This window comes from Xenopus tropicalis, chromosome 1 (genome assembly GCF_000004195.4).
Source record: "Xenopus tropicalis strain Nigerian chromosome 1, UCB_Xtro_10.0, whole genome shotgun sequence".
NCBI classification, from domain to species: domain Eukaryota; kingdom Metazoa; phylum Chordata; class Amphibia; order Anura; family Pipidae; genus Xenopus; species Xenopus tropicalis.
This window is the reverse complement of record NC_030677.2, coordinates 184,186,236-184,210,741: the sequence shown is the minus strand read 5'-3', so window position 1 is coordinate 184,210,741 and position 24,506 is coordinate 184,186,236. Positions and strand designations below refer to the sequence as shown.

General features: G+C 40.5%; 1 protein-coding gene and 1 long non-coding RNA gene across 3 annotated transcripts; one reads left to right on the top strand and one right to left on the bottom strand.

Annotated features, from left to right (window-relative positions):
- On the bottom strand, nt 1-15,288 carry hmgcr (3-hydroxy-3-methylglutaryl-CoA reductase). Of its 2 annotated transcripts, none has more exons than XM_002934844.5 (20): nt 15,185-15,288; nt 10,931-11,111; nt 10,724-10,835; nt 10,541-10,628; nt 10,373-10,457; nt 8,972-9,077; nt 8,080-8,186; nt 7,867-7,986; nt 7,018-7,181; nt 6,267-6,505; nt 5,837-6,003; nt 5,547-5,741; nt 5,263-5,421; nt 4,506-4,663; nt 3,726-3,831; nt 2,904-3,074; nt 2,617-2,757; nt 2,210-2,368; nt 1,671-1,825; nt 1-1,268 (listed from the first exon to the last, which is right to left on the bottom strand). In XM_002934844.5, the coding sequence occupies exons 2-20, from the start codon at nt 11,093-11,095 to the stop codon at nt 1,214-1,216; spliced, it is 2,652 nt and encodes an 883-aa protein (XP_002934890.2). In that variant the 5' UTR covers nt 11,096-11,111; nt 15,185-15,288; the 3' UTR covers nt 1-1,213. The 2 variants fall into 2 exon arrangements, with proteins under 2 accessions (XP_002934890.2, XP_004910453.1); XM_004910396.4 differs by lacking the exon at nt 15,185-15,288 and adding an exon at nt 14,981-15,076 and having other exon boundaries at nt 3-1,268.
- A 122-nt stretch (nt 15,289-15,410) lies between these two features.
- On the top strand, nt 15,411-23,036 carry LOC116407780. Its single transcript, XR_004220555.1, has 3 exons — nt 15,411-15,534; nt 22,229-22,383; nt 22,697-23,036. It is a non-coding gene; the product is annotated as an uncharacterized LOC116407780 (long non-coding RNA).
- Nucleotides 23,037-24,506: the final 1,470 nt, after the last annotated feature.

The following is a 24,506-nucleotide window of genomic DNA, read 5'->3' as shown; positions in this document are numbered from 1 at the left end:
TATAGAAAAATAGGTGTCTTTTATTGCAGCTTTTAAAGTAGTTTGAAAAATCTTATAAAGACTTACAGTTTTTTTGACCTTTAATAAGAGAAAAAACAGCAGGGAGGAGAAAAAACAGAAATAGATGCTTCATGGCAAGTTCAACTCTTTGGCAGAGCAGAGTGACCACACAGGCAACTTGGCCTTTTCAAATAGCGCTTGGTGATTGGTTGGCTTGTAGGGAAGGGGAGGTCACCAATAAGTTAGCTTTAAGTATGTTATACAATGGCCAATTCCAAGCAACTTTGCAATAGGTCTTCATTTTCATAGTTTCCGAATTATTTGCTTTCTTTTTCTGACTCTTTCCAGCTTTGGTTGCTATGGTAATTTGGACCCTAGCAACCAGATAGCTGCTGACATTCCATACTGAAGAACTGCTGAATGAAAGGCGAAGTCACTCAAAAACCACAAATGAAGAAAAAATGAAGATTAATTGCAAGTTGACTTGGAATAGCACTCTCTACATCACACAAAAAGTTAATTTAAAAGTGTACAACCCCTTTAATGTGTGTATCAGTAGTAAAGTTGTGGGGAAGCCTGATATTGAGCTCCCTCTAGTGGCCAGGGGAAAAGTACTTCAAATTTAATAGTAGCTATGCCGATACGCCAAGGGAAGCAATGTCCCATCTTTATAGCAGAATGGTTACTGTTGCTTTAAGTAGAACGTAATAACCAAGACTAACCCTTTCAGTACTTGAATTTGTAATCAAATGATCAATTACCAGAGGGGCAGAGCAAACAATATGCATGTATAACACATGGAATATATTAATTATTCGCAAATATAAAATTCCATAAACCCCCCCCAAATAAATTACTGTTCTATCCACAATCAAAGTATATTACAATTACTGACCTGATAAATTAATACAAAACAGCCTTAGAAACAAAGCTGGGCTTTAAAAATAAAAACAACACAGACCAATGTGTTAATTAAGTTTCTTTTTAAGTTGCCATCATCAACACAAGACTGGATTAACAAGGTCATTGGGAGGCTCTTTAGGCCCAATAAGAGGCACAGTTGCTGCTGTTTGTGCACTTTAGGCCCGGGAAGCCATTTGTAGGTGAGGCAAGTTGCTTTCTTGGGTAGACAGGGCACCAACTTGTGTTGTTCTGTGATAAAGCACCATTTCTCAGAGAAGTTCATTTTAAGATTCACTTTATCCGTGGCCAATTAGGCAGCTTTCTTTGTGCATGTGCCTGGCAGGTCTTGAAGGTTCATTTTTGACCTGGGAATTACAATTCATTAATCAAATGTTAAAAGGTTCTATTAAGTCAGTAGCAAGTAAATCATTGCTCCACCGTAGCTGTATTATACAGTTACTAATTATATGTAATATTTTATTATTATCTATAGCACCGACACATTTTCTGCAGTACTGTAGAGAGATTGTAGATCATTCACACCAGTCCCTGCCCCAGTGAGCTTACAATTTAAAGTCCCTATCACATTAACACACACACTACAGTCAATTTAGTCAGAAGTTAAATATCCTGCCTGTATTATTTGTGAATGTGGGAGGACACAGGAGAAACCAGAGAAAACTATAAGCTATTTGGCTAGCCATGTCATTTTAAAGAAACCACAATATTCTATTTAGATCATTAATGAATGTATATGTGTGGCTTACCTGTTGTGGACCATGTGACTCTTGACTAGATGACCCGCTGCCAAAGCTGCCATTAGTGACAGTTCCCCTGCCATAACTGTGCCACAGACGATCTGAGCGAGTTGGCATGCATTCTTCCCTGGTGCCTCTGTGCTTGCTCCTTGCACCCCCAGCATCTAATAACAAAAGAGACAATATTTATGAATATGCATTTCTTTCAGGACTTTTCATTTTTTAATACAGGGAAAGACTGGGAAAGCAAAAGGACAAATAAGAGGAATATATATTCATATGATTCGTCACATAAATGCAGAATGACATGCCAGTTCAAGGTATTGAATATAATTGCTCATTTGCCAGCAGATATTTGTGTGAAAATATTAAGGGGTATTAATGTGACTAACTACCCTACACTCTTTGTAAGCAATTGTGGGAGTAGGTAATAAAAATGACCAGGTCACATATAAACCTGCTGTATAATGAACTCCTTCTTGTCTGTAAAATTTACTTTCCTTACAATTATCTCCCCACCAAGCATAAAAAAAAACCCCATCACATACCTGTAAGCAAGCTTGCTGGGGAGCCAAGTTGGTTCCACCTCCTACAGTTCCAATTTCAATAGAGGGCATTGTGCAGCTGATGTACAAATCTTCATTCATAGGACCAGTGGCCTCCATTATTGTGATGCAATTGGAGCTCCCAACATTCTGAGCAGCATCCTAATAAAAAGGAAAAATGAAGGAGGGTGTGAATAAATCAGTGACCTCATATAGTCATTGAATAAAAAGCAGATTTATTGGATGAAAACAAGAATAAACTGAAAAGGAAATGATTACAGAGACGATACTGACAGGATGAAGAGCTATTCCCCCCTGGGGCAAGGGGGATCACTTAACAGAACAAATACCAAAAATTTCCTTTCATCTCTACAAAAGCCTGGATGTTTCTTCATACTCTGTTCACTTACCTGTCCGCAAGCAATGTAAATGGCAGTCACAATGTTTGCGGCATGGGCATTGTAGCCGCCGATGCTTCCCGCCATTGCAGAACCAATCAGATTCTTGTTGATATTTACTTCAACTAATGCTTCTGTTGAGCTCTTTAGAACCTAGGGAGGTAAAAGACATATTTCCATCTAAGCTGCAATCATATAAAATAGATTATGCTTTAATTTTCCTTTCCTGTCTGCAGATTTTCAATCCCCCATTCATTGAAAGATAGTCATAGGATTAGAAGGGGAAAAGAATGCCTTACCTCCCGTACAACTCTGGCTGGAATGATTGCTTCACACACCACAGACTTTCCTCTACCCTCTATCCAGTTAATAGCAGCAGGCTTCTTATCTGTACAGTAGTTGCCACTGACGGCCAAGACATGGAGTTCAGGGAACTCTTCTTGTAGTCTAGAGAGAGCTTTCTCAGTGCCCTGTAAAAAAGCACATAATACAGAATATGGGAGGTTGTGGGTAAAGGTCTGGCTATTATGCTGTTTTGCAGCAGGGATGGGACATGTGACAGGCACCAATACTAAACTCTATAAAATCAAGGGGAGGGGCACTAGGTTAATTAGGAATTAGATCTTATGTTTAGAAAGGTAACCAGGACATGTAATAAGAGCATCTTAACCTTATCTCCCATCATCCAGAGACAGACAATAGCTGAATGAAGTTGATACAACTAGCAAATAAATACATTCATGTAACTATCTTTCAGTTCATTAAGGGCTGTGACAGACGGGGAGATTAGTCGCCACACGACATATCTCCCTTGTCGCGGGCGATTAATCTCCCCAATATGCCATCCTTCCGGCTAGAATGTAAATCGCCAGTGGGATGACATTTCGGGGAGATTAGTCGCCCGCAACAAGGGAGATTTGTCGCGCAGCGACTAATCTCCCCGTCTGTCACAGCCCTTATACTGGGGCATTCACAGGCTTGGGCTCCAGGTACAGCTACAACTGGAGGGGCAGAACAATGGATAACATTCCATTGAGAATTGCATTCCATGTAAATCATGCCAAGGTAATTTAGATAAGGTCACAGTTAAGAAATATAATTTTCTTTTATAACTAACGTACTTTTGAAATCATGTTCATTCCCATGGCATCTCCCGTTTTTGACTGGAAACGAATGTACAGGTTCCTGCCAGCAACGCAGGTTTGTAGTCTCCCAAGTCGAGCAAATCTAAGGAAAGATATCAGTCCATATCATGGTGCACAAGTTATCATATTTATGCCAAGCATGAGACGCACCTATATTAAAGGGGACCTGTCACCCTAGGAAATATTGCTAAATTCTTTTCTATTATGTTGAGTAAAATAAACTTTACTTACACTATATAAAATTATTTAAATTGTGTTCCCTTCCTTCTTGGAATTCATATTTACAGCAGCAGTCAGCTGCCATTTTTGGACACTATTATCAAGGCAAGTTTGCATCACCCCAAAAATTTGGCATATGTGAGGGACCTGATGCCCAGGTACAGACTACACAATTATAGACTGTGATGAGGGAGAAGGAATGTGCAGAGCGCAGTGATGTCTATAAAGTGCAGAATGGAAAGTGAATTGCCTGTCCCATCTGTATGCCTGAGGAATAGAGGCAGGGCAGGAAATATATGACTGAGATTTTGAAATACATTTAAAACTGGTATGAATGTTTTATTAACAATGAATTTGGGTTCCATGTTTAATTTGCAAAGGACTTTTTTTTTTTTTTAATAATTATACAGGTTTTTATATCTGGGTGACTGGTCCCCAGAGTCACACACTTTCTCACATCTTCTAATAAATGGAAATCTGATCTTAAAACATTTGCTGTACTACTGACTTTCCCTTATAGGTACTGCATGAACATACCTGCTTGTGCTATCAAAAGCATCCTTTATGACTTTAAATCCCTCCATGCTGTCAAGCCAGGCCTTTACTTCTGCTGCATCACAGGCAGTTGGTAACCTAACAACTGGTCCACGAGTCATTCCATCGGCTAGAACACGACTTCTGGCACCTCCTCCCAGCTACAAGAGATAAAGGCAATCATCATGTGTTAAGTAATATTCGGCATATTAACCTTTAATTAAGCAGATATATACATATCAATTATCAATATTCCCAAGTCACATATGCAAATCCCTTGGCACTTGGCAAATCCCTCGAATTATAAGGAGATGATTTAGTAAAGACAGAAGGACAGAACAGTGATAGGTCTCATGTTTAGCGGTTGCCATATTGCACAAAGTGAGCGATCCAGTTGCCCACTGAGCAGAGAACCAAAAATTCAGTAATGGCTTTTTGAGGGCTCCTTAATGCTCACTCAAGATTTATCTTTAAGGGACATCAGAGCCCTATCCTAACAGAAGAGTGTATTATGTATGACAGTCAGGTATGAGCAGCTTCTCTCAGATTTCTCAGAGAGCATGGCATTTCAACAGTGCCGATTGGCCTAAACTACAAAAAGTTTAGGCCAAAAAGAAATATAGAAAATTATTTGTAAGTATTTTAATATTACCCACAGGTCTTTCTAAGCTATTGTATATTTTCCATAAATGTTAAATTAACAATATTGGTTTGTTGTTGCCTTTTGAATATGTTAAATACAGTTATAAACTCAACTCACCATTATGGCTCTGCAACCTCTGTTGGTGCTAGCCACAAGACACCCTTCAGTTGTTGCCATGGGCACCTGATACTCTTTGTTGTTCAGAAAGAGAGGTCCAGCTACACCTACAGGGATGGGCATGTAGCCGATGACATTCTCACAACAAGCGCCCATTACCTGAGAACAAAAGATAAACATTGCAAAATATATAAAACTGCATTTGTATAAATAAATGTGCAGAGGCATACAAATAGTCTTTGTAATGATACATAGGCCTATCCATTTATATACCACTGACTTACTAAAGAGTAGTTGTAGTTCTTATAGGGCAAGCTCTGCAGTGCTGATGGTTGGGGCAGCTTATCAGCCAACATTTGCCGACGAACAGCCACGCCCCTCTCAGGAGATTCCATCATAGTTTCCAGTTTGTAGGCTGGGATATGCTTGGCATTCACTAGGCTGATGACTTCTGCATCAGTCAGATACTGGGCACCTTTCTGTAAAAAACATGGAAAACATTTTAGAAAAATCTGCCTTTCCAACATTTCCCCTATTTCAATCATTTAATAATTATCAAATCCATTTTACTTACATCTGGATTCTTGAGGATACGAACACATTCATCAAGTGGACGGGGTTCCTCCGGCAGGTCAAATGATGTATTTTTTTCTTCTGGGGACAATTCTACTGGAGAAGAATCTCCCACCATAAACTTGGCTTTGGGTGATGTCTCAAGGGGTAATGGTCTTATAACTGCCTCTAGAAGCAGGAGAGACGAATAAGAGTTCATAAATAAACATTCCATACATTCCAACATGCTTCACTTTCACATATTCATAGGCATACACACAGTGATGTGATTTGTCGCTTTACCTGTCCACTTGCCAGTTATTAACCACTGATATCACATCACTTTGATGACAGAATCAGTAAAGGCAAAACAAACCACATGGATGAACATGGCATACACATTATTTTACTTAACTATAAAGCTGTACAAAAACACAAGTGAATAATTATACCTTTTTCCTCCTTTGATGAAGCGTCTTCTGTTGAGGAAACAATGACTGTTTTTTCTTGTTCAGGTTCCCGTCTGCAGCAACTCTCTGCTTGCTTCTTCTGCACAGCTACGGGGGAGATTATGGGGTTCTTTAGAGAGAAGGTTGATTCTGTCTCAGTTTGCTCAAAGAATATGTACTTCACGGCAAGGAGAAGAGCAAGCCCAAGAGTAATGATCTGCTCTACATCCATGGTCACCATCCTGTTATAAAACAGAGAGAAAATAAAAAAAGTGGTTATTCTGGAATAAGATGGTGTCCTGTTTCCTACATAATTTGTGCAGGGGGGTAACATAGTAAATCAGATGGAAGGTATCATTTTAGTGTATTTTTGGTTCTCTTGAGTATTGTATCAAATGCATAGGCATAATTAAATATTTACAGCTGCTAAGTGCATCACAGCCACAATGTTTAAGTCTTGACTGTAACTTAAAAGAATACACATGGACCCAATTTCTTGAGGATGAGAGTTTTTAGTAAAAACAAAGGATTTTTGCAGTACAGCTGTCTGAGCTTCTGAGTTATTTACATGTTCTACAACTGATTGTATTCCCCATACATATAGCCGGCAACTCAGCATTTCTTACATTGTTACAGCAAAAATCCTTTATCCTTAACAGAAACATACAGTCTCAAGAAAATCAGGTGCAGGAGATAATAAGGGTTTAATAAGTACTACTTTAGGAGTAACAAAAGAAAAGCAATGTATAACTACCTGGAAAGATAGAACTGCCAGAGGGGCATGCTGGGCTCAACTCTCTTTGGCATCATATCATCCAGCATGGTGGAAACTTCATGGTCACCAATTGAAGTGCTGTTTTGGGATGAGGGTTCACTTATCCATCGACTATGAGCATGAACAAGGACCAATCCCAAGGACTGGAGAAAAAAAAAAGAAAAAAGAAAAATGAGGACTTAAGAGAGTAATCAGTCATTATGTACTACACACACCAACATGTGGTACTTCAAGTGATAGTGACACATGCCTATGAAAACTGTCAGGAATATGTATTACTAGGACTGAAAAGCCACAATCTTCTTTTTCTATAAAAACTGCTGCTAAGCCGCCAGGAGAGAGACATGAATTGGTTTTACTGGGCTGGGGGCAATGTTATCCTTCCACAGGCAGGAGTTAAAATGTAAATAGTCCTGCAGTATATTGAAAGGTATGACAGAAACTAACCCCCAGTTCCCACCCCTACCAGTTAAGGATTTTAAAAATATCAATATTCCTTACAAAGGACCAGAGGTCATTTGACCACTATTATTTATTTTCTGACCAGCAGGGCCACAGTTTCATTAAAATATATATATATGAACATAGCACAGATGTTACTTAGAGTACTGTGTATTTGCCTTTAAAAGAACATAAATGAAAGTTTTAGAAACAACATTAAGTTGATAATGTCATTTAGACACAACTGGCAACAATGCAAGCCATAGCAAGAACACTTTTTTTGAATGCTGGTGCAGACAAAAACTCATTGAAGTTGCTAAACCTGTTAAGCCTGTTTGTTGCAGAAGGGTTAAAGACACACAAATTCCTAAAATAAGCGATACCTACCATAATCATTTTCACTCTCTGAGTAACGGGATTTGGTTTATTATCCTCCTCTTCTTCTAGTACACTAGCAAACTGACTGAGCTGCCAGATTGGACGGCCCTCGCGGCTCTCCCTAGAAAGCTAAAAAGTTCAAAAGAATATTTAGGTAAAGGGTTTGATTTATATGGTGGCATCAAGATCTAAGCATGGAGACAATGGTATCTCAGTCCTTACCTCTAACACCAGTGAAACACAAGCTGGAAAGAAGGTCATGAAGGCAAAATAGTTGGCAAGGACAGACATGCAGCCAAAGCAACACATGATTTCTAACTGCCGCACACCTGCAAAATACAAAATGTAAACTTAAAAAAATATATATATTTACTGCACAGCTGTGCAATATTGCATGCTATATTGAATTTACACAGTAGCAAAACCAAGACACTTCACTAAAACTATTTCACAAATGCATAATTAGTTAATTGTCTTTGAAATCTTATGCAACTTACACAGCTTTTTAAATTCCAACCCTGATGAAAAACTACTAACTCTGACAGTCCTATGGTACTTTATGGGTGGGTATGCTACATACAAAATTAGATAAATTTGAATTTCAAATCCCTGCCAGTCTGGACAAACTTTAATAAATGTAAGAACAGTATGGAATGTATAAAGGTTAGTGAGGGTGATTTCTCAGTGGGTAGGCAAAAAAGTGCACTGAATAACTCCTCCCGCAAATATGTGGTAGTGAGCATTTTGAGTGACAATCTAATGATCTACGAGTACACCCCTCCAGGGTGAATCTTAAACAGGACCCCAAACAGGAGCCAAAATGTTGAAATATAAATAATAAAGCACTTTAAGAAACACATATTTGGAGTGCAGACTGCCTTTATTGTATGTATTGAAATGTTTTGGTTCTTGGCACCCAGCTGTAAGGGAGTGCAGCTTTCAGATCATCTCTCTCATTCCATCCCTCTCTCTCTTTCATTCTCTATCTATACACATAAATGTGTGGAAAACAGCCACATAGCATACATAAACCAACATATTGTAGAGCAGAAGTAGGAAGTAATAAGTTTACAATGCAGAATGATTTATTTATAACAAGGGACAAAAAACTAACCTGACATTGTGCCAACTCCAATCACAAGACATTCAACAAGTGCATCAAGGGTAAAGGTAGGTCCTAAAATTGCCATGCCACGGGCAATATTGTCTCGGACTTCATCCTAAAAGGTAAGAAAATAAGACAGCTCCCAATTAGAAAAGCAATTAGATTATTCAAAGTTGATACAAATCACATTGTTTGGTTTTGTATCTCTACACAAGCAGAAAATCATTTTTGGGAAACTAAATATGGACACACATGAAGTGATTTTCAGCACCTACATAAGCCCACAGGAGGGTTGGTGCATTGTGGTGACATGCTAAAGGTCTGCACCAGAAGGGAACTTGCACCAGTTCCACCAAATGCTTCGATATGGAAGCGCATGTTGGTTGTGAGAGACTACTGTTTACATGTTTTACTTTTTTTTTTTTTTATTAAACTTGACCATTAGGCTTTAGCTGATACATTTTTTATTATATTTATATTTCTGATACAGACAATATGAACATTTACATTTGCCAGAGGAACCGCTACAATTAATAAACCAACCAAACTTCAGACTTTAATCAATTTGCTAGACCAGGAATGGCAGACATAGGGGCACATTTACTAACCCATGAACGGGCCGAATGTGTCCGATTGCGTTTTTTTCGTAATGATCGGTATTTTGCGATTTTTTCGGAAAATTGTCGCGACTTTTTCATTACTAATACGATTTGTGCGAAAAAACGCGTGTTTTTCGCAGCCATTCCGGAAGTTGCGCAAAATGTGGCGATTTTTCGTAGCGTTAGAACTTGCGCAAAAAGTTGCGATTTTTTCGTAGCGTTAAAACTTGCGCGAAACGTCGCACCTTTTAAGTTTTAACGCTACGAAAAAGGCGCAACTTTTCGCGCAAGTTTTAACGCTACGAAAAAATCGCCAGATTTTGCGCAACTTTCGGAATGGCTACGAAAAACTCGCGTTTTTTTGCGCAAATCGTATTGGTAACGAAAAAGTCACGACAATTTCCGAAAAGTCGTAAAGACGCAAAATGTTCGTTTTCAAATCGGAATTTTTCCAATTCGGTTCTGATTCGTGTCTTAGTAAATGTGCCCCATAGTGTTGGAAATAGAATTATCTGCTGACAAGATTTTTAATTTGGAAAGAATGAATGTGATTCTATGGGATTTCAAGGTTAATCGTCATAAATGCCACCCGATCCCGAAGATACCATACAGGCAATGATAGATGGGACCAAACACCGAACAATCTTTACATGGTCTGACCACTAGCATAGTCTGGGACTTTATCAACAAATGTATTAAAATCCTGCTGGTGGATCTTTAATCTCTTTAAGATAATATATTACAGAGTAATGCTCTCCGTAGTGAATTTTTTCAAGTCTATTACAAAATTAGAGGGGAAGGGTGTACATACCTGTGAGTTGGAACTTAGAGCAAATTTGGCTAAAGCACTAGCCTTGGAAAGATCAATCAGAAGCAGGAAAAATGGAAGAGCTTCACTGTAATAAAAAGTAGCATTTCATTAATATTTGGAGGCACAAAAATGTACAAACACCCAGCACAAAAGGCACACTATACTCACTTAAGGCCAGTTAGTTCTTTATCTAGGAAGTGAATGACCACTGTGCTGAAGACAAAGCTTGAGAAGATGGTGAAAAGCCCAGCAATCCCTAAAAAAAAAAAAAAAAAATTGGTTCAAGAGAATGTTAGTTTTATAGCTTTATTTTAACCATTTCCATTATTAGAAATTTTTTAAAAAAATCACCTAAAATGTATTTTGAGCCGAGCTGCCTGAGGTTCTGGAACTGGAAATAAATATAAAGGATGGCGATGCATCTTGTGATTGTCAGGATGATGATGTCGCTGCTCAGAACATCCTGTAAAACACCAGAGTAAAATACATCAGCAATGTGACAATATTATAACTATTTTGAATTAATTGATGGACCTATACACGTATTGCAAGACTCACTTCCTCAAATTTGGGGCAAGCATAATTCCATCCACAGATTTTGTCATTCCCAGTGAACATGTTCATTGACATCATGCAGATCGTGAGAGTCACAGTCCCCACGATGACTTCCCAGGGGTGAGAGGCCACAAACTGGCCATGCATGCGGAATAGCCTAGACAGCATCTTTATTTCTGAGAACCTGAGAAAGAGAGAGAGAAATGTTAATATATATCTTCATAGTTTTTTTTTTTACATATAATCACAAACATTTGAAACATATTCCACCATACCCAGTAGGTGACTTGGAAATTGCCTGCCACCTACTGGGGATGTAGAAAGTCATCTGGTAGGAAAATTCAGTTCATCCACTTAGATTTTTTAAAGGGGGTGGTTCACATTAAAAGGAGTGGCTCATCTTTAACTTTTAGTATGTTATAGAATGGTCACTTCTAAGCAACTTTTCAATTGGTCTTCGTTATTTATTTCTTATAGTTTTTCTTAATTATTTACCTTCTTCTTCTAACTCTTTGCAGCTTTCAAATGGGGGTCACTGACCCCAGCAGACAAAAACTATTGCTCTGTGAGACTATAGTTTTATTGTTACTTTTTATAACTTATCTTTTTATTCAGGCCCTCTCCTATTCATTTATAAGTCACTCATTCAAACCACTGCCTGGTTGCTAAGGTCATTTGGACCCAAGCAACCAGATAACTGCTGAAATACCAAGCTGGAGGGCTTCTGAACAAAAAGCTATATAATAAAAAAAAAAAACAACCAAAGACCAACTGCAATTTTTCTCAGAATATCAAAGTCTATAACATAAAAATGTTAACTTAATGATGAACTACCCCTTAAAAAAAGAAAGTCAAGTGTATAATAATTAACAGGTTATCAGGAATGTCATTCACTGAGGAAGAAACTCATGCATGGGAATAATTCAAGACTGTGAAAGACGTGGCACACCCAAGGTGTAAGCACTTTGAACAGGGCTGCCAAGAGACAAGTGATTAAGAGGAAATCTTCATGCAGTAGACTAAGCCATAGAGGCTAGGGATTAATTATTGCAATATGCAAACATATTACATCCATGTTTCTACTAATAAATCTAATCTAATTTTCTAATTTTAAATGTTAGTAGGAGTTTGGTCAGATCCTGTGGTACAATCAGGACAAAGTGGAGAGCAAGAAGTCTTACACTCTAGCAGGTCAAGAACACACAGACCTGAGCAGCTAACATTATCGACATAATCCATAATCACAGGATAATAACAAAGGATTATGTAAGTTTTCAGCTCTATTACATGAACTGACTTCACTTACAAATATGTATTGGGTTAAACATTCATAAAACCCAAATTCTGAATACTTCGGGGTTATTATAAAGCTGAAGAAAAGAATAATGAGCAATAACCCCAAAAAAGAAGCTAAAAACAACCCCAAATGACATTACTGTTAAAGATAACACTGTGTGATCACTCTCTAACATAATACCTATTGCTCTTACCAGACCCCAGTTTCTAGCTGCCAAAGAGGAGTGACATGTATAAAATGTACCAAGAAGCAAATGTTACAAGCTATTGCATCACATTACAATTTGTTATAAGCAGTAACAAGGGTAAATTGGTAACAAATAGGAACAAACTGCCACAATAAGACCAAGAGGACCCCTGATAGATAATCTTACCAGCTAGGAGATGCAGGGAACAGATTGATTACTCACTGAATAGCTGGGGTAGAAGAGTGTGCTCTTAGGATATGGATAGTTAAGAATTGGGCAAAGTAGATAAAGGATAGGATGAGGAGGAGGAGGAGTTATATTGGGGTAGCTTGTAATTAGAAGGTGGGGCTTAGATAAAATGTTTTCAATAAAAACATGGTAATCAGCTTGCAATCAGCGCTAATAACTTACTTTCTGTTTGGTCATTTTGGACTACACACATGTATAAAACTAAAAGTATAAATAACATATAGACATATACACACACTATTTAATGTGCAAATGTCTATAAATTATAAAGTACTTGTGCATTAGAAAGCCACAATATTATGGGCAGCTAAATGCCCTGAACCTGAACGCAGCCCCATCTTTGGCTGATTGTTTAGTGTGAATAGTGGCGATACTGGCATACAGCATAACCACCATCTATAAATCATACACATTTCAGATTTAACAAAGCCTCAGTAACAAATATTTTAATAATTACTAGGGTCCCCTAACTTAAAGCATTGTGTAAACAGGTGTCACTTCAGCAGCAGCAGCAAGTTTTAGTTAGTGTAAAAATTCCCAAGAGTCCAAATCATAAAACAACTCTACAGCAGATTATTCTTGATTTGATTTCTGACTGTTTTTCTTATATTAAAATTCAATTTTTTACCTTTTCATGTCTCCCTAAATCAGTTTTCTGGCCTGTGGTTTATGCAGTGTATGTGCTATCAGCCATTATGTTTGGCCTTTTATGGAAGGTAAGTTAGGGCTGGTTTATCTAAATAATGTGACATAACTTAATCAGACTTTTTTTTTTATTTTTCAACTGCATTGTGTACTCTGTACACTGCCTTTATACAAGTATGCTCTTTAGGTATAACTCTATACCCCCAGCAATACCAGGGCAGACTGAGCAACACTGGGCTAAGTAAAATAACTACACATATAACTAGGCCACATATAAAGAGAGCCAACAGAATCATCTGTGCTGCCACTGTGAGTACCACATAAGTCATAGGAATTGTAGGGAAAAAATGTATATTGCATATCTTTGCTCAGATAAAACAGTGGCTGATACTCTCTGATTTAATAGAAAAGAGTATTACCAAGCTGTTTATTCCAGTGAATGGGTAACTTATAGAAGGATATATAAGTATAAGCAGGGAGCCCTTACAATCAAAGTGAAACATTCCAATATTTCAGTTCCAGCCTTTCCCAACTAAATGTATGGTGTGTGTATACATGGTATAGACACCAAGGGATATTTCAGTTCCAGCCTTTCCCAACTAAATGTATGGTGTGTGTATACATGGTGTAGACACCAAGGGATATTTCAGTTCCAGCCTTTCCCAACAAAATGTATGGTGTGTGTATACATGGTGTAGACACCAAGGGATATTTCAGTTCCAGCCTTTCCCAACTAAATGTATGGTGTGTGTATACATGGTATAGACACCAGGGATATTTCAGTTCCAGCCTTTCCCAACTAAATGTATGGTGTGTGTATACATGGTATAGACACCAGGGATATTTCAGTTCCAGCCTTTCCCAACTAAATGTATGGTGTGTGTATACATGGTATAGACACCAAGGGAGGCACACTGTTACAATACTTGCCTCAGCTGCATAGTAAATAGTTCAGATACTGCAACCAAAAAAAAAAAAATCAATCAACAATGTGTATTTCTAATTTGATAAAAATGTGTATAACAGCCAACAGGCTGTTTGTGCTACTTTAAAAGGCTGTTCACTTTTAAGTTAACTTTTAGTATTCCACAGAATTACCTATTCTTAGCACATTTTTAATTGGCCTTCTTTTTTTCATAGTTTTTGATTTATCTGCCTTCCTCTCTTCTCAGTCTTTTCAGCTCTAAAACAGGGGTCACTGACCCCAGCAGGAAAACAACTATTGCTCCTTGAGGTTACAATTTTATTGTAATTGTTTTTTTTTTTTTTTACTTTTCTTTCTATTCAGTTCCCCTACTATTTCTATTTCAGTCTCTTATTCAATCCAGTACCTGGTTGCTAGGTCATATTGGACCCTAGCAACCAGAAAGCTGCTGAAATTCCAAATAGAAAGCTAAATCATTCAAAAACAGGAACAACTGCAAACTGTCTCCTAATATCACAGTCTGCATCACACCGAAAGTTAAATTAAAGCTGAACTACCACTTTAAATACACATTATTGAATTTTCCCAAGGAATCTCGATATACTGCAATATACACACACGCACATACATATACAGAAATAAGAACATCAATTACCAAACCCCGCCGCCCCCATTTCCTCATCCGGGAAAGGCATATTAAGCGCCTGTAATGACAGAATCCCTAGCAGAGACCATAAAGCAGCGCCTAACCTGTAACTCACTACGGAAGAGTCATAACCTTCTCACTCCCATTACACACTGATGTGCCCAAACAGTGACCTCATCACTTGGTGACAGGAAGACGAAGCCATTTAAAGGACCCTTTCCAAAGCTTATGCCCAAGGCTGCCCCGCACAATGCCTGATTATAAAAAAATATTTCGCGTTGTCATAAAGACATTTATGTAAAACTCACTTTGGCCGATGTTGGCTGGTGAGTGACCCGGCGGCGGCGGTGGCAGCGATGCCACAAGTATAAGGCGATGACACAGAGAGATGTTCTACCTCCCGCCGCCGCTAAGCGAGTGGGCTGGGGCGTCAGCTGGGAAGCCAAATGACAGACGCATTGGGGGCGGGCCGTGCTACACGAAGCGCCTGTGGTCTGATCTGGCAGCCAATGGGCGTTTACGTCAGGTGGTTCGTCATTCCAGTTGCCCTAGCAACTCGACTGTAGGTAAAGGCTAGTCGGCAAACACACGATCTCTCCTCACTGAGTGAGAGCCAATGGGTGCAGCGGATGGGTAGCTAGGGGATGCGCAGGGAGAGGTGAGATGATGGGGAATATGGCCCCAGCCCCGAGTAGAGCGAATAGGCCAGGGCCTAATGTTGGTGGGACGGACATTCTTCTGGCGTATTGCGCTGCTAAACCGGGCAATTTTTTTCCACACAAAATATTCTTAAATTCCATTCGTAGGGGAAATTTTCCCAAATACTTTTTTTTGCGCAACGAAAGAAAGTGTAACTCTAAGCAATTTTCTCTTGTAAACAACTAAACATTTTCATGGCTTTTTGTAAGTGGAATTGGCATTGAAAGCAGTGTCAGTTTGTAGCTTCCTAATGTAGCAGGAGTTGATTCTCCTACTACATTGTTTCAGGAGTCACAACCAGAAGTGCAGGGAATGTAAATAGCCACAGAGATACTGCTTTTACATTCAAACATAAAATTCAAACCACTCAATATATGTAATAAATGTATATTGGAAGGATCATTAATAATACTTTTACTGTGCAAAAAAAAAATATTTTTTTTGTAAAGTTTCTTTAACTGGCAAATAATTGTGTTTGGCCAAATGTGGGTCTGGCTCTCTGCAACCTTTGATTTGGTAAGAAAAATTGTATAATTTAGGACTAAACTGTGAGGGAGATTTTGCTCATATATTGTGGGTCAGTTTTTATCTGATCTAGAGGATCCTACAAAGTCTGATCCCCACGGCTGCAATGCAAGTTGGATCTGCCTTTTCTGCAACTACAGTAGAACCCCCATTTTACGTTTTTCAAGGGACCATGGAAAAAAGATGTAAAATCAGGGAAATGTGTAAAAGACACATAAATGTAAGCTATTTAAAGGAAATAAGTACAGGAACCATTTTTTATTTGCAACATAGTTACTTTACTGATTTATTTCAAGTTTAAACATACAGTACATTGTATAGTAGTACAGTATTGCAAAGTACTTCACCACTGACACCCCATTGCCACAGGACACTGACACAGAGGACCCCTTCCCCCCCCACCCCAAGAGCGTTCACCATTGCCAACCCATTGCCATAGGACACTGACACAGAGGACCCCCCCCACCCCAAGAGCGTTCACCATTGCCACCTCATTGCCATAGGACACTGACACAGAGGAACCCTCACCTCCCCCCCCAACCCCAAGAGCGTTCACCATTGCCAACCCATTGCCACAGGACACTGACACAGAGGAACCCTTCCCCCCCCCACCCCAAGAGTGTTCACCATTGCCAACCCATTGCCACAGGACACTGACACTGACACAGAGGAACCCTTCCCCCCCCACCCCAAGAGCGTTCACCATTGCCAACCCATTGCCATAGGACACTGACACAGAGGAACCCTTCCCCCCACCCCAAGAGCGTTCACCATTGCCAACCCATTGCCACAGGACACTGACACAGAGGAACCCTTCCCCCCCCACCCCAAGAGCGTTCACCATTGCCACCTCATTGCCATAGGACACTGACACAGAGGAACCCTTCCCCCCCCCCCCCCAAGAGCGTTCACCATTGCCAACCCATTGCCACAGGACACTGACACAGAGGAACCCTTCCCCCCCCCCACCCCAAGAGCGTTCACCATTGCCACCTCATTGCCACAGGACACTGACACAGAGGAACCCTTCCCCCCCACCCCAAGAGCGTTCACCATTGCCAACCCATTGCCATAGAACACTGACACAGAGGAACTTCCCCCCCCCACCCCAAGAGCGTTCACCATTGCCAACCCATTGCCATAGGACACTGACACAGAGGAACCCTTGCCCCCCCCCCACCCCAAGAGCGTTCACCATTGCCACAGGACACTGACACAGAGGAACCCTTCCCCCCCCCACCCCAAGAGCGTTCACCATTGCCACCTCATTGCCATAGGACACTGACACAGAGGAACCCTTCCCCCCCCCCACCCCAAGAGCGTTCACCATTGCCACCTCATTGCCACAGGACACTGACACAGAGGAACCCTTCCCCCCCACCCCAAGAGCGTTCACCATTGCCAACCCATTGCCATAGAACACTGACACAGAGGAACTTCCCCCCCCCCCACCCCAAGAGCGTTCACCATTGCCAACCCATTGCCATAGGACACTGACACAGAGGAACCCTTGCCCCCCCCCCACCCCAAGAGCGTTCACCATTGCCACAGGACACTGACACAGAGGAACCCTTCCCCCCCCCCACCCCAAGAGCGTTCACCATTGCCACCTCATTGCCATAGGACACTGACACAGAGGAACCCTTCCCCCCCCAAGAGCGTTCACCACTGACACCCCATTGCCACCGAGGACCCCTTCCCCCCACCCCAAGAGCGTTCACCATTGCCAACCCATTGCCACAGGACACTGACACAGAGGACCCCTTCCCCCCCAAGAGCATTCACCACTGACACAAGCTTTGCCTTCTTGCTTTTAAAACAAAAATCTGTTGCATTTTTAAGAGAATCGGTAAATCCATACCTTTCTTGTAAGCTCTAATAAATTCCCCTTGTGCTTGTGTGTAACTCTCGCGAGATTTTGTAAGCTCCCATAGGTGCGCATGCGCAGTAAGCATTACCAGCCGCAAGTGTATGACGCTGACCTTCCCCCCCCCCCCCCAAGAGCGTTCACCATTGCCAACCCATTGCCACAGGACACTGACACAGAGGAACCCTTCCCCCCCCCACCCCAAGAGCGTTCACCATTGCCACCTCATTGCCACAGGACACTGACACAGAGGAACCCTTCCCCCCCCACCCCAAGAGCGTTCACCATTGCCAACCCATTGCCATAGAACACTGACACAGAGGAACTTCCCCCCCCCACCCCAAGAGCGTTCACCATTGCCAACCCATTGCCATAGGACACTGACACAGAGGAACCCTTGCCCCCCCCCCACCCCAAGAGCGTTCACCATTGCCACAGGACACTGACACAGAGGAACCCTTCCCTCCCCCCACCCCAAGAGCGTTCACCATTGCCACCTCATTGCCATAGGACACTGACACAGAGGAACCCTTCCCCCCCCCACCCCAAGAGCGTTCACCATTGCCACCTCATTGCCACAGGACACTGACACAGAGGAACCCTTCCCCCCCCACCCCAAGAGCGTTCACCATTGCCAACCCATTGCCATAGAACACTGACACAGAGGAACTTCCCCCCCCCCCACCCCAAGAGCGTTCACCATTGCCAACCCATTGCCACAGGACACTGACACAGAGGACCCCTTCCCCCCCAAGAGCATTCACCACTGACACAAGCTTTGCCTTCTTGCTTTTAAAACAAAAATCTGTTGCATTTTTAAGAGAATCGGTAAATCCATACCTTTCTTGTAAGCTCTAATAAATTCCCCTTGTGCTTGTGTGTAACTCTCGCGAGATTTTGTAAGCTCCCATAGGTGCGCATGCGCAGTAAGCATTACCAGCCGCAAGTGTATGACGCTGACCTTCCTAAGATGGCGGCGGCGATCGCTAGTGATGGGGAAACTTTAGTTTAGAAAGTAAGTGCCCTTTTTAACCATTAAAGGAGCAATTTGCTAGGAAGAGGAACGTGAAAAAAAGCACAAAATGCGGGAAATATAAACGTAAATCCCGGGAAGAGAGCCCATAAGAATTAATACAAATTGGTGGGACCACAATAAAATGGCGGAAATGGCGGGAAAACGTATAATCCGGGGACATAAATTCGGGGTTATACTGTACATGTAATTCAATGAGAAAAAAAGTCTGTCAGACACTATCAGATTTTATCTCGTTGGATGAAGATTCAGCATGGAGCGTTCAAATTCGACACACACATCGCATCAGCAAATGTTCCATGTAGTTTACACTTCAGATTTTTATATCAGTCCCATTTTATTTTCATTCATGCAATTACATCCAACTTGTATGATGCGTTTTGCCAATCCAAAACCATCCTACGAAAGCTCCCATGGAGTTTAGCCCTTATACCAGTGGGAAAGCATTTTCATGAGATTAGTCGCCCGCAGTAGAGCAGACTTTAAGGGGGCAACTTTTCTCCTCATCTGCCATCAGCCTTAGTAATATTTAGTGTTTTTTACCTGTAGAAATGGTACTCACAGGCCTAATATATAGTACGTTTTCCCCCTTTAATAAACCTTTTTTTTTTTTTTTTGCTTATGCCCATATTTGATGATGTCACATCAAGTTCACAGCAACAGTTCCACATAGAAATTCACATATGAAATATATAATCAGTTTCTCCAATGTAATATGAGCCAGTGGTGTTATTAGATGTTACTGGGTCCCACAGCAAATTCAGTTTAGGGCCCCAAACCACTTGTAAGTTGACTTATTTTACCAACATATATTAAAGTTGCTCATATTTAAGGCCTTATTGGGACCTCTAAACCCCTGGCCTCCCGTGCAATGGCAGGGTCTGCTTCCTCTATAATTAACATATGAAATCAATGTGCAAATTCATAAAAAGCAAATTCATTCACAAACTGATCCATGAACTAATTCATCAACTGTTCCCAAGTTCATTAAAGGGGACCCTGTCACCCACACATAAAAAGCTGTATAATAAAAGGCCTTTAAAAATTAAACATGAAACCCTAATTATTTTTTTAATGTAATCATCCATACCTGTTATAAAAGAGGCATTTAAAAATCTGAGCTGTCAATCATATTTGCCTGCCCCGCCTCTATGCCGCAGGCATAGAGGTGGGGCAGGCAATATATGATTGACAGCTCAGATTTTTAAATAAAATTACTTTAATTTTCCATTCAGCACTTCCTAGATATCACTGAGCTGCATAAGATGTTGGGTTTATACAAAGTTTGCTTTAATAATACTGTACACAAAATGGCGCCGGCCTGCTGGCTGTGACTGTAAATTCCAAGACCAAAGCTGAAAAAAATTAAATAGCTTATATGGTATAAGTAACGTTTATTTTGCTGAACTAACATGATAGAAAAGGATTTGGAATGACAGGTCCCCTTTAAAAACAAATGAATCCATAAGCAAATGTATTTATTTAACTTTAAGTGCTGAAATCTGGCTCTTCTAGTGCAGAGAGTGCAATAGCGCATTAAAGATTCGGCCCCCCTGGACGATGCTAAAGTTTTAAGCGCAGATGCTGCCTCAGGCAGCGGCAGCCCCAGAATTAGTGCTGGTTATATCCAGTTAAACACAGTTGTTCCACAAATACTGATATTCTCCTTGGCTGTGAGAAATGATTAATATGTGTAGAATCCCTAAGTAATAACAAATTAAATATTACATTTGGGGTGAAATGGAATCTTGTGACAACTGATTTTAAGGTGGATAATGATCTAGTCACATACTGATTCTGGAAGCCAACAGCAGCTGCTGCTAGCCACTAGCCGTCATTCGGAGTCTTTGATACATGATATTCCATTGGGGCAGTTTCAGAGTAATCACTCCACCGTGGAAATGTTACTCCTATATAGCATAAAACTGAGCAGCTAAGATTCAAATACACACCCAGCAGCTGCAATTGGGGGCCACATGTAGCATTTGAATGCAGAGCTGGGCAAATACTACAATATGCAATACTGCTTGGCCCAGCATCCTGCCTACTTACCTTCCTCCACCACTGGGTGTGCAAATAGCCCTTACCACTCCCCCCTTGATGGGTCTGCAGGCCACGGTGCTGCCACTGCTCATTCTGCACTTCCCAGACTGCTGTTCTCACTGCTCACATGGAAATTTTCAGTTGGTAGAGTAGCTATAGAGGAAGCAGACTGGCTCCCCGGGCAGGGCCTTCTTTCTCTGTAGTTAAAAGCACAGGCCTTTATGCAGGCCAGGGAATGCAACTGCAGGAATATTATCACTCTCACTAAGTTACACACCTGACACACACACTTATCCTTTCACTTATTTTGAATGTTTCCAGTTCTGCAGCCTGTAAATACTCAAGTGCCTTGAAACTTTAGTGGGTGAGAGCCTTGCCTCTTTAACTTTAAGAGCTTAATTTCCCTTTAACTTTAAGAGCTGAAATTTGGCTCTTCTAGTGCAGAGAGTGCAATAGCGCTCTTAAGATTCGGCCCCCCTGGACGATGCTAAAGTTTTAAGCGCAGATGCTGCTTCAGGCCGCGGCAGCCCCAGAATAAGTGCTGGTTGTATCCAGCATTGTAGTGCCCAACTTCTTTCAACTTGCATTTAGTGCATGTCCTAGCCTCTTACCAGCATTTATACAAGCAACAGCTCACCCTACTTGGGCCTGGGCTGAGAAAGTACTGTGCTCCGCTACAGGGCCAACCTTAAAGGTTGGTGCCACCTGCTGGACAACTTAAGCAATGTATTTTACTACTTATATTTAGCTTTCTTACCTCCTTTTAAGCTGGCCCCCCATAGGGTTGCAACCTTTCTTAGGACAAAATACCAGCTGGGGGTGTGGAAGAGTTAGGGGTGGAGTTGGAATAATGGCTTAAATAATGGTTACCTTTCCTAAAGCGGCCATATTGCAGGATATGGATAAAGATATATCCACTGGCCACTTGCAGTGAGAAATTAATTGCTAAAAACTTGATCATACTGGAACTATGGACACATGCCATTCTGGAAAAGAGATGACACTATGTAGTCCTTTAATCCCCCGTGACACAGTTTCCTCTTATGGCTGATTGAGCTCTAAGTGCACAGAATTAACCATTACAAGGAAATGCCACCATATTGTATTGCATAGGATATGTATCCACAAACTCCTTAATCCAATTACATGTTTACCACTTACACTTCATAATATTTTGTGTCATAGGTGAAGATTTTACTGAATATTCAACAGCAAACAGAAGAAAGCTCAATGGACCAAAGTTCTTGTTCTTTAGTGGAAAGGAATGAGTCTGAAGCCTATGACAGCGATGAAACTTTAATAGATGGTTACATTTCTGAAAGCGATGAAGAAGATGCATGGTAATACTCTTCATAACATTGAATTTTCATCATAAAGTACATCTATAGAATGTAATGATCTGCACCCCATAAGGAGCTGCTACAAACTTCCTCAGATACAGTAACTATGTAATCTCTTACACTGACATCCCTTCTCTCTTCTTATTCTCTGATGCGAACTGCTTCATTTTCTGCTCTTGGCTTATATTTTTTTTATTTTTGGTTGGGTGGGTACCCTGTCGAAATATTTCTTGATCTCCTGAAATATTTTCTTGACCTACATATCTCTACTCCTGAAGAAGGTTAGTAAACCGATTTTCTCTTTCTTTTAAAGGTTATGTTATAAGGACAACATTTTGCCAACACCAGAAACAGGTAAGAAAAAAACATTAGTGTATGATATTTCTATATAGCAACCCTGCCTGTATAATTTTTAACTTCCCTTCCCTTCAAAATCTAAAGTTGTTTCTATGTCCATGACAGATTTAATATTGAAATACTTAATGCCTCATGACCATGCAGATTTAGCATCTGAGTGCAGAAATGGCAATGCCCATGTCTATGTCCCACCCAAGCCACATCTTTGCAGATAGGGGGCAAATCAACTTTACCCCCCTAAAAAGTAGGGTGAGTTGCCATGTACAGGAATGTGTGATTGAAACTGCTTTGATCCGTTGAAGACATTTAAAGGGACAGTAACACCAAAAAATGAAAGTGTATAAAAGTAATTACTATATAATGTAATGCTGCCCTGTACTGGTACAACTGGTGTTTTTTCCATAGAAAGACTACTATAGTTTATATAATAAAGCTTCTGTGTAGCCACGGGGGCAGCCATTTACAGGAGAAAAGGCACAGGTTACTTAGCAGATAACAGATAAAACCCCATTATATTCTACAAAGCTTATCTGTTATCTGCTATGTGCCTGTGCCTTTTCTCCTTTTCCCCAGCTTCAATGGCTGCCCCTGTGTTGAAATAGCAGCTAATTTAGATAAACTATAGTAGCGTTTCTGTTGCGAACTTACCAGTTTTACCAGCGCAGGGCAACTGTACATTATATTTTAATTACTTTAAAACACTTTCATTTTTTGGTGTTACTGTTCCTTTAATCTCTATGGTTATCATTGCTCAAGGCAGCTCAGCAGCAGCAGTCAGTACTATGTAACTATGTAACTAACATCTATCTGAATTCTTCATCCCTGATGCAAATTGTATGTAGGGACAAAGTTGGTATTTTCCTTGCTGGACCAACATGTTCCAACACAAATAAATTGCTAAACAGGTGAAAAAAATGTATCTTTTTGATGTTGGTATGTATTAGTACCTCTCTTAAAGAGATATTGTACCAATAAATAATAAAGTGGCCTCTGGGTCTTTTTCCTTCCTGTATACAGATACAAATGGGAGCTGTATATAAATGCTGATCACTGTTTACTGCTGTAAACTTTCAGTATTGCTGTACAAACTGTATAAAACAAAAGCTGCACTCACCTTAAAAGTGAAAAGGGTGTTTAAAACCCATTTATTAGACACAGAAAGTGTTTAAAGGCAATCATTTAGTATTGATTTACAGTCATTCCTGTTCTTGGTGTCCTTGCCCTCTCCAGAGCCCTATGGTATACACCCACGCTGGAACCAAGCATACAGCTGACACGCCACATGGAGAGTGCAACGAGTGCAAAGATCTGATGGGCTGGAGATATTAGCTCCGGCATGTTGCATGCTTGCATAACCCCATTCTAATTTTGATTTAGCTGAATTAGGAGAAAAGTTTTTTCTCCTCAAAAGGAATCTCGTCCTTTAGTTTTCACATGACAAGGCATAAGATAGCTTATTCTCACTGAATTGAATTTGGCCCAGTATTTGAGCTTTAAGAATGAAGGAGTTCACCAAAGATATCACTAACCAGTTTTCTATCACTTTGCCTGTACTGGGTGCACAACAGATGGCGAAGGCTCAGAAGTCTATTGAAGCACAGGGATTCAAGCCTGCCATTGAAGTACAGGCACATAAGGAAGAGGATGTGTCTCTAAATAATTTTTTTTTATATTCTTTAAAAGTAACCTGACAGAAAAGATCTGTCACTCAATAAAAGCACAGATTCACAATGCCCCATGCAGTCTGCAAAGTTGAACCAAAAGGC